At 39.6% G+C, this 10,836-nt stretch overlaps 2 protein-coding genes across 2 annotated transcripts in view; both read left to right on the top strand.

The window, feature by feature from the left end:
* The window catches only part of MBTPS2 (membrane-bound transcription factor peptidase, site 2), a 55,097-nt gene that overhangs the window by 18,341 nt on the left and 25,920 nt on the right, over positions 1–10,836 (top strand). Inside the window, exons 4-5 of the mRNA XM_005870973.2 lie at positions 1,706–1,809; positions 3,997–4,124. Of these exons, the coding sequence (XP_005871035.2) occupies positions 1,706–1,809; positions 3,997–4,124 (232 nt within the window). The remainder of the gene's footprint in view (positions 1–1,705; positions 1,810–3,996; positions 4,125–10,836) is intronic.
* YY2 (YY2 transcription factor) lies at positions 6,685–8,593 on the top strand. The gene has a single exon (XM_005870976.2). The coding sequence runs from the start codon at positions 6,685–6,687 to the stop codon at positions 8,341–8,343; it is 1,659 nt and encodes a 552-aa protein (XP_005871038.1). The 3' UTR covers positions 8,344–8,593.

The raw sequence follows: 10,836 nt of genomic DNA on the forward strand, positions 1-10,836 counted from the left end.
GTCAGTAGGACATCCACTGAGGGCTCCCGGACTGTGAGAGGGGCAGGCTGGGCTGAGGGAACCCCACCCCCTAGTGCACGAATTTCGTGCACTGGGCCTCTAGTATTTTATAATTAACTTAAAACAATAACTAATAATAGAAAGGAGGAATTTCCTCCAGAAGAGTACCTTCAGGGTCCCAACTCCTGGACTGTGAGAAGTAGATGCTCAGTATAGTATTGATGCCTGGTGGGCCCCACTTAGCCTAATTTATAGAATCTCTCCTTAATAATTGACATAACTTGGGAGCGATTATTTATCTTATGAGCAGATTCTTGGGTATCTACAAAATAATTTAGAGGGGGGTAAAAGAGGGTAAAATGGGAGATATCTGTGATACTATCAACAATGAAAAGTATATTTAAAAATTAAATGAGCCCTAGCTGGTTTGGTTCAGTGGATAGAGCATCACCCTGTGGACTGAAGGGTCCCAGGTTCAATTCCAGTCAAGGGCACATGCCCGGGTTGCGGGCTTGTTCCTCAATGTGGGGGGCAGGAGGCAGCCAATCAGTGATTATCTCTCATCATTGATGTTTCTATCTCTCCCTCTCCCTTCCTCCCTGAAATCAATAAAAATATATATAAAAAATAAAATAAAATGAAAAAAATAATTTGTCACGCAGCCCTTAAATCGCAAACTTCCCTTGTGTATGCAATGATTTATACCTATACAACATCTTAGGAGCACATGTTTGCAAGACAACTTTTTGTTGTTGTTAATACTCACCTGAGGATATTTTTCCATTGAATTTTAGGGAGAGTGGAAGACAGAGGGAAAGACAGACAGAAACATAAGCACATTGATTGGTTGCCTCCTGCAGGAGCCCCAACCAGGGCCCAGGCTGTGGAGGAGCCTACAACCAAGGTTCGTTCCCTTGACCGGAATCGAACCCAGGACCCTTTGGTCGGCAGGCCAAAGCTCTATCCACTGAGCCAAGCCGGTTAGGGCACAAGACAACTCTTGATTCTTCACAGGTCCTTAATATGTACAAATGTTCCAAATGCCGTACCTTCTGCATTAAATTTCAATTTTAATACAATATTTATGTATCACTTTGCTCCTACCCATGTACTGGACAAACTGATACAATCAAAGTTATGGAAGGTATAGTGCTCCCACACCAACAAGGCGCTTTATTACACTACCTTTAATTAACAACTCTCATATAACTTGAGAATACTAAAAGGAAATTCATTGATGGGGGTGGGGATATCCTATATTACTCACATAAGTACTTGGAACCCTGCAATAACAATATAGAGGAATAGAGGAAGAACTAGGAATTGTAACAAGAATTCCCAAATCAGGCTTCCAGCTGACTCCTTCAATGTCGCTTCACAGTCCCTAGCCCCTGGCACTTTGCCAGGCTCTCTAATTCTTTCCGGTAGTGAAAACTACAGGAAGCTAAAATTTCAGCTTTTTAACCTGGTGTTTCCTTTTCTCTTTAGATTGGTATTTTGCTTAATTCAAAAGCTGCCTACTTCAAAAAATGACTGGTGTTTTTACTTTTATTATGATAGAAATGAAAAAATGAACCATTGATAGTCACATTATTTTTAGTTTATAGAACTATCAGCTTCGAAGTTTAAGCTTTAATACAAAGTGAACATCATGTTCTCGTGCTACCCAAGTGTGTGCTTATCATTGTGTCTATGAAATTTATAGGTTCCTGGTATAAATTTACCCGTCAATCAACTGACGTATTTCTTCGCTGCAGTCCTCATTAGTGGTGTTGTACATGAAATTGGACACGGGATAGCAGCCATTAGGTAATGATATTTACCTTTTTATTTCTACTACATGCAAAGCACCTTGCATTTAGGAGATTTTATTACTAAAATCTGCTACATTTAATATTTTTCTTTCTGTGCATGCTACCCAGTTTTATCCATAATAATTATTTTGAGGTACCTTCTCTTTTGCAGAGATTTATATATTAATGAATATGCTCAGTTAACCGTATGTATAGCTATAATCTGGGTCTTTCTGTCCTTTGCCTTCTACCAGCATGGTTATATCCTCATGGTGCTGCATGATTTTCATCTAATCCTGAAACCTAATCTTTCTATTCATCATTGGTTCAGAATGATACCTTTGTATTGCTTTCTTAGTACTTTCTTTGGCTTATCAGTTGAAATACTTTCCTGCTTTAACTCATGGCCTCTGCTAACTAGAGCAAGAGCATTGAAAGCTCTGGGTTTGTTAACAAATTTCATAGCCTATCTAAACACTGAAGAAGATAAGGGAGGATGAGAACTGGGACTTCCTTCAAGTATCATGCCCTCTTTTTGTTGTGACTACCCAAATGTATCATGATTATAGCTATTTTAAAGGTTCTTAAACCTATAAAATCATGATGGGCGAGAAGGTGAGTCACAACTCCCCTTCACTCCCACTGATAATTACTGCCATAAGGAGTACACGTGCTGATGGGGATGTGTTTTATTCCTTCGGTGTATGGACCTGATTAAAGGTTTTAGATGAGAAGATTTAATCACTTATTACTTTCCACTTGCTTATGAACAAGAGTCTATAGATTGGCAATAAACCCTCATCTTGACAGAGCACATACTACTACACAGATGTGCTATGTAGTGGTTTAAGTGGGTGGCTGCCCTTTTTTTTAAATCTCTTTCACCTTTGCTTCCACATTTTTAGCCTTGCATTCCTAAGGGTTTTACATATAAAAGAATTGTTATTAACAGTTTAATAATTCACAGTATAATGTGGTTAATTTTTTTAAAAATATATTTTACTGATTTTTTACAGAGAGAAAGGGAGAGGGATAGAGAGTTGGAAACATCGATGAGAGAGAAACATCGATCAGGTGCCTCCTGCACACCCCCTCCTGGGGATGTGCCCGCAACCAAGGTACATGCCCTTGACTGGAATCGAACCTGGGACTCTCCAGTCCACAGGCCGACGCTCTAACCACTGAGCCAAACTGGTCAAGGCTGGTTAATTTTTTTTATAAAATCACAACCGCCGATATAAAGTGAATTATACAGTCCTCTGATGTATTTAGTACTAAGTGATAGCACAGTGTATTTATATAGTGCTTTTTTCAGAGTAACTATTTGGTCTTAGGAGGCTGTTAAGTATAGTTCCATTTTTAGAGAATGAATTGATATATAGTTCTCCTAAGGAAAGTTTGAGCATAATGCATTTTTAACAGTACCTCGTTTAACGTGAATAAACCTCTACGTTCATTTATAATAGCAGAGACAGCCCTAGCAAGTTTGGCTCAGTGGATAGAGTGTCAGCCCGAGTACTGAAGGATCCTGAGTTCGATTCTGGTCAAGGGCAGGCATGTACCTTGGTTGTAGGCTCGTTCCTCAGCCTTGGTCGGGGCATGTGTGGGAGGCAACCAATCGATGTGTCTCTCTGACATAGATGTTTCTTTCTCTCTGTCTCTCCACCTCCCTTCTACTCTTTCTAAAAATCAATGGAAAAATATCGTCGGGTGAGGATTAACAAAAAAAAATACTAGTAATATAAAAGCTAAGACAAATATAAATATTTAGATAATGTAATTATATTTTCTACTGTGTCCTCAGAAAATAATTCAGACTAAACCATAAAAATGTTTTTTATTTAGTTTCTCATAGAAATATTAAGCTTTTCATTATATATATATAAATATATGACTAATTTCAAGCTATTTGTTCAACATATTTGTTTCTAAAAATTTTCAAGTTAAAAGTCTATTTCAGAATGTCATTTTATAAAATGCAGTTTCATAGATGACCAAATATGTACGTTATTGTAAAATTGTGAGATGTCGATAAATGATAGCTAGATAATCATATATGTAGGATAACTTTTTGACTGTCCAGAGAGACTTGTTTTTCAAGTAAGAATTTGCACTACAGTGGGAAGTACTAAAATTACGTACATTATTAATTTGACAAGTGCAATACTGGTGCTAAATTTCTTTCTCTTATGTGATTTCTTAGGGAACAAGTTCGATTTAATGGCTTTGGGATTTTTCTCTTCATTATTTATCCTGGAGCATTTGTTGATCTGTTTACCACTCATTTGCAACTTATATCACCAGTCCAGCAGCTAAGGATATTTTGTGCAGGTAACAGATTTAAATGTTTTTATTCTTCTATGTGTTGTTAGTGGTTTTATGGAAAATACTCAAATCACAAATGAAAGCATCTCATCTTTCGGTTGATAAATTCAGTTTATGAGAATCTCAGTCAAAAGTAGTAGAGCAAGCCCTAGCTGGTTTGGCTCAGTGCATAGAGCATCGGCCTGCGGTCTGGGGGGTCTTGGGTTCGATTATGGCCAAGGGCACATGCCCAGGTTGCGGGCTCAATCCCCAGTAGGGGGGCGTACAAGAGGCAGCTAATCAGTGATTCTCATCATTGATGTCTCTTTCTTTCTCTCTCTTTCTCTCCCCCCTTCCTCTCTGAAATCAATAAAAATATATTTAAAAAAAACAACTAAAACCAACATAATTTTAAAAAGACAAAGTACAATGAGTTGAACATACCATGTGAATAGAAAATATGACTAAAGCATTAAATGAAGACAGAGGAGCACTTAATCATATGGAGTATAATCCACAATGAAAATGTAATTGCTGCGAGTCTTACTGTATCAAGTAACAAACCATCAAAACGAAAATGGAGAAAGTACAAAGAAAGCAACAGGTGTAACAAAAGAGACTCCTATCTCTTGATACTTGGCATGTAGGTATGAAAAAGTCACATTATAAAAGCTGTTAATAAGAAAAAAATAATTATGTCAAAATCATACCACAATTTATTTTCAAGTGCTCATAATACATTAAAAATTGTCCAGTTTCATTCAAAATAATCATTGTAATATATTTAAAAGTAAAAATGAAATAATGTATAAAGTTTTGCTAAAAGGAAAACTCACTGCCTTCAATAGTTATGGGATAAGTGAAAGTAAATCAGATAAGCAACTGAAGAAGTGAGGGGGAAAAACTATAAAATGGTTCAGAAATTATTATAATTTGTAAGGATATAGGCAGAAAATAATAATTGGAAAATGAAAATTGGAAAAAATAAAAACTTTAACTGTTAAGTCCAAGAGTTAGTTTTTGAAGGAAAAAAAAAAAACAATGGGAGAAAGCTTCTATAGACAGTTAGCAGTCAGATTGGGGAATGACAGCTGATAGAAAATTAAAAATTATAAGAATGTTCTTTGTTCATCTCTGCAAAAAATTTTCAAAATCCTGGATAGTTATTTAAAAAATAACAAATAGCCTAAATAAAGCCCAGAAAGATAGAAAAAAAAAAGTATATACACAGGTTAATTACAATGAGAGAAATTAAGAAAGTTGAGGAAGGATGCCTCTGAAAGTTTCGTAGGTGGAATTCTTTCAAATATTGCAGAAGATTTTTCTTTTTAATTCCAATTTAGTATAAACTTTCCAGAGCACATAGAGAAGGAAGCTAAGATTTTTTCTTAGGCCAATAAAACTCAGATAAAAGCACCAAAAATACTCGGCAGTCACATGATGTATCTAAGCAAAGCAAGGATAGTTCAACATTAGGTAGGCTATTTGAATATGGGAAGCATTATTAAACATTAAGGGGGGGGAAATCCTCATATCAGCAGGTATTGAAACATATTTAATAGAATTCAATATCTATTAATGGCTAAAAAACAAAAATCTTTAGTGAAAGTAGAAATAGCTGCATACTTCCTAATGCTATAACACTTAGACAGTGTTTCTCAACCTTGGCTGCACATTAGAATCACCTGGGAATCTTTTAAAAATCCCGATTCCTGGGCCTCATCCTCCGGAAATTCTGTTTCTTTGTTATGGGGTGGGGCCACAACATTAGTAACAAAGAAACAGAATTTCAGGAGGATGAGGCCCAGAAATCGGGATTTTAAAAAGATTCCTAGGTTATTCTAATGTGCAGCCAAGGTTGAGAACCACTGAATTAGAAGCATTCCTATTTAAAGGACAAGACAAGCAATTCCGCTGTCCACTATCACTGATACTATTAAATGATCTATAAGTGTGAATCAGTGCAATTAAATAAGAGGGAAAAGAGTATGAATATTAAAAAGCCCCCCCACCAATACTGTTATACACCTGAGGAGGGAGATGGATAAAATAAATGGAAATGAAATATAAAAAAATTCAGTAAAGAATCTGGTTCATGAATTAATATTGAAGAAGCAATAGCGGGTAGACAGAGCGGCCGCTAAGTGAATTAATATTGAAGAAACAATAGCGGTTAGACAGAGCGGCCGGTTAGTGAAATAATATTGAAGAAGCAATAGCGCGTAGACGGAGCGAAGAGGCTGGAGGGGTAGCATACGGGTATGAGCGTGACCTGGTACGAACGTGACCGGGTATGAGCGTGACCTGGTATGAACGTGACCGCACGCATGCGCCGGGTTCCAGGATATCGGGAAGCGCATGCGCTCGGTGCCAGGATGCCCAGAATCCCCCGCGTCTAACGCCTAAACCGCCAGTCAGCGCCACTCTCTGCCCTTCGCGCCTTTTCCTCAGAGCGAGAGCCCTCCCTCGCCCGGAGCCCGCGCTCTTTCTCTCAGCTTTTCCGCCACCTTCCGGCCGCCCGCCCCGCCCTGCACTGCCGCCTAGTCGCGAAAGCCTCGTCGCGAAAGCTTCGTCAGAGCTCTCAGCCATGGCTTCAAACAACTTTATCTACATCACCCCAGAAGACATGGAGGAGGCTGTCGAGTTATTGGAATTACACCAGGTACACCTAGAGACTTTTGCTATGCAGAATATCTCTGTGGACGATTTTGCTTTGGAGAATATCGACATGGAGAGTATCGCAGTGGAGAGTATCCCTTTAGAGAATATCGCCATGGACAATATCTCTTTGGAGAATATCGCCATGGACAATATTCCTTTGGAGAATATCCCTTTGGAGGATATCTCTGAGGAGAATGTCGCTGTGGCGAATATCCCTTTGGAGGATATCTCTGAGGAGAATGTCGCTGTGGCGAATATCCCTTTGGAGGATATCTCTGAGGAGAATATCGCTGTGGCGAATATCTCTTTGGAGGATATCTCTGAGGAGAATGTCGCTGTGGCGAATATCCCTTTGGCGGATATCGCTGAGGAGAATGTCGCTGTGGAGAATATTCCCGCGGAGCCCGCAGCGATGGAAACCGTTGAGTACCAGGATATCAGCGGCGGTTGGGTCCACGGTGGCCACCACAGTTCACCTCTGGTTGCGCTGCAGCAGGAAATGATCATGGTGCAGACCCGGGAGGAAGTCGTGGGCTATTTCGAGTCCGACAACGAGCAGGCTAGCAACTTCCAGGAGCAGCAGGTGCCTGTCCCGGCGGAAGAAGAAGTCTACTTCCAGGAGACTCCGGCTTCCCCGTCAGACTCCGCGGCATCATCGCTCAAGAAGCTCCGCATCGGTCAGCAAAGCGCCGCCAGCCACGATCAGCAAGGCACCACTAACCGCGGTATGAAAAGCACCACCAGCAACGGTAAGCAAAGCAAGAAGCACAGCAGCCACGGCAAAAAGCTCAAAAAGCTCCGCATCAGCCAGCAAAGCGCCGCCAGCCACGATCAGCAAAGCACCACTAACCGCGATATGAAAAGCACCACCAGCGCCGGCAAGCAAAGCGCCGGCAAGGGTAAGAAACGCACCACCAAAAGCACGGCCGGGGCGGCGGGAGGCGGCGGCTCGGAGGGAGGCAACAGAAAGTGGGAGCAGAAGCAGGTGCAGGTCAAAACCCTAGAGGGTGAGTTCTCCGTCACCATGTGGTCCCAAGTTGGTGAAAGCGATCAGGAGATTGAAGAACAGAGTCCGGTGAACTTACCGAACTTATCTCCTGATTATTCAGAGTATATGACGGGAAAGAAACTTCCTCCTGGAGGAATACCTGGCATTGACTTATCAGATCCCAAACAGCTGGCAGAATTTATTAAAGTGAAGCCTAAAAAGTACAATGATGACATTCCAAGAACAGTACCTTGCCTTCATAAAGGCTGCGGAAAGATGTTCCGGGATTCCGCTTCTATGAGAAAACATCAGCACACCCACGGTCCTAAAGGCCACATATGTGCAGAATGTGGCAAAGGTTTTATTGAGAGCTCAAAACTAAAACGGCATCAACTGGTGCATTCTGGAGAGAAGCCCTTTCAGTGCACATTTGAAGGCTGCGGAAAATACTTTTCCCTGGATTTCAATTTGCGTACACATGTGAGAATCCATACAGGTGACAGGCCCTATGCCTGCCCCTTCGAGGGTTGTGATAAGAAGTTTGCTCAGTCAACTAACCTGAAATCTCATATCTTAACGCATGCTAAGAACAAATAGCCAGTGAAAAGGCGAAAAGATCCTTTTTTGATTCTTATATATCTAAGGGTCATGTTTTCATAGATTTGTTTAAAAAGTTAAAAGTATATGTTTACATTGTTAAAATGTCATGTTTTAATAGAGTAGTAAAAGTAAAAGGTTAAAAAGGTAAAAAGTGAAAAAAGGTTAAAATATGTATAAGATTACATTGTTCTGTAATATCATTTGGAAAACATGGTGTTTTGTCAAGTTTGATCCCAAAAAAGGATAATTCATAGACTTCACATCAAAAGACTTTTTATGCAACTGTGCTTAAAATGGGACTTTTCATATTCAAGTTCACCTATTTACAAATTTTTAAAGTTCTGTATTTTCCAAATGTTCATGTTTATACTTTTAGGAATATGTTTAATAATCCTATGTGTGGTTTTTATGGAAGTTGATAACTGCTTACTGTAGATTTTGTTTATGAGAATGAACGGTCATATACATACATGAAGTATTTTCCTGTTTAAAAAGAGGTTATATAGGTTTTGTTTGCTATCTTTTTTTTTTTAAACATTTTATTGATTTTCTACAGAGAGGAGGGGAGAGGGATAGAGAGTTAGAAACCTCGATGAGTGAGAAACATCAATCAGCTGCCTCCTGCACACCCCCCACTGGGGATGTGCCCGCAACCAAGGCACATGCCCTTGACCAGAATCGAACCTGGGACCCCTCAGTCCGCAGGCCGATGCTCTATCCACAGGGCAAACCGGTTAGGGCTGCTATCTTAATTTTGGTTTTATTCTTTGCTGTTAACATATTTTGCATAACTATCTTTTAGCTGCATGAATGATGTATATGTAGTATTGAATAGTAGATGTGATTAATACTGTTAGTCAATTTAAACCCATTTTAGTCAATTTAAACCCATTTTAGTCATTTTATTTCTAATACTGCCAAATAGTGTTATTTAGTGTAATTTCTTTGCTTCTCCAGTTAGAAAGTGCTGCTCAATTGTAGTTGTATTGTTTTTATAATGACTTTTATAACATTTGATGTGTACACCTTATATAATAGAAAAAGCAAAAGTGAAATACCTGTTCTAAATAAAGAAAAAAAAACACTTGCCTGTATAAATACCATACCTAGAAAACAGGGAGGATGCTACTGGCATCTGGGGAGTAGAAGCTAAACATCCTGCAATGCATAAGGAATTATCTGCCCCAAAATGCCAATAGTAAGAAAACCTGCTCTAGAGAAAGTAAAATTGTAATGTATTCCTTTAATGTACTTATAAACATTAATGGACAAGAGGTTGTTTAAATAAAGGAAGTGTGTTTTCAACCACCCTTGTTGCTTCTTAACCATCATGGGCAAATTGGGACTCTAGAGGGGTGGTCTGGTACAAGTTGCATCCCTGTCTCAAGAGAGAAGGGGAGAGGAGGTTGCCCAAATAATCAGGAATCAGTGCTGCTGAATTACCCCGATTTGTTCGGAGGGAGAGTTAATGAGGATGCAAGCATCTAGGTAATCCTGGTAGGCTTTTTCATCCTGGCTTGGAAGGAAAAGCTGAATTTAGCACATATAATGGTCACAAAGCTAATCAGTGGGAGTGTTTTGTGGAATTGTGTTGGGACTAGCAACTTGGTGGGTGATGAGGTTATAGCTGTATTCCAAAATTAGTTTCATTAGAGTAAATTTCAGTGGGTCAAAGAATTAGTGGTTTTTTTGGTTTGTTGTTTCAATTGTGTTTTTTAAGTGATGCTATGAAAGTAATACAAGAAAACACAGGTATCTTCTATAATATTGAACTGGGAAAAGCTTAGTACAAAGGAGCAATTTGACCACACCAACATTTAAAATGTCTGCAGCCTTAGCTGGTTTGGCTCAGTGGATGAAGCATGGACCTGTGAACTGGGGGGGAGGGGAGGGGGTCCCCGGTTCAATTCCGGTCAGGGGGTGCATGCTGGGTTGTGGGGGCTCAATCTCCAGCGGGGGTGTGTAGGAGGCAGCCGATCGATGATTCTCTCTCAACATTGATGTTTCTGTCTCTCTCTCCCTCTCACTTCCTCTCTGAAGTCAATAAAAATACATATTTGAAAAAATAAAATGTCTGCATAGGCAGCCTATAAACCAAACCAAACAATACCCTGGATGAAAAAATTTAAATGCCTCTTACAAAAGACCAAATTCCTTAATATGTATATTGCAAATAATAATGTATACATATTAGTAAAACAAAAAGCAACCAAGTCAAAAAATGTAAATAGGGAATGGATATGGTTCTCAGACCAAGGAAATAGAAATAGCCTTTTAACAAACATGAAAATGCTGTAAGTCGCTCATAATTAAAGAACTAGAAACTAGCTCTAGGCGGTTTGGCTTAATGCAGTGGTCGGCAAACTGCGGCTCGAGAGCCACATGCGACTCTTTGGCCCCTTGAGTGTGGCTCTTCCACAAAATACCAGTGCAGGCGCGCACATACAGTGCGATTGAAACTTCGTGGCCCATGCACAGAAGTTGGTATTT

The sequence above is a fragment of the Myotis brandtii genome, unplaced genomic scaffold (assembly GCF_000412655.1).
Source record: "Myotis brandtii unplaced genomic scaffold, ASM41265v1 scaffold326, whole genome shotgun sequence".
NCBI lineage: Eukaryota > Metazoa > Chordata > Mammalia > Chiroptera > Vespertilionidae > Myotis > Myotis brandtii.

What these genes read in the sequence shown, in the direction of transcription:
- YY2 (XM_005870976.2), top strand. Translation starts at nt 6,685, where the DNA reads ATGGCTTCAAACAACTTTATCTACATCACCCCAGAAGACATGGAGGAG.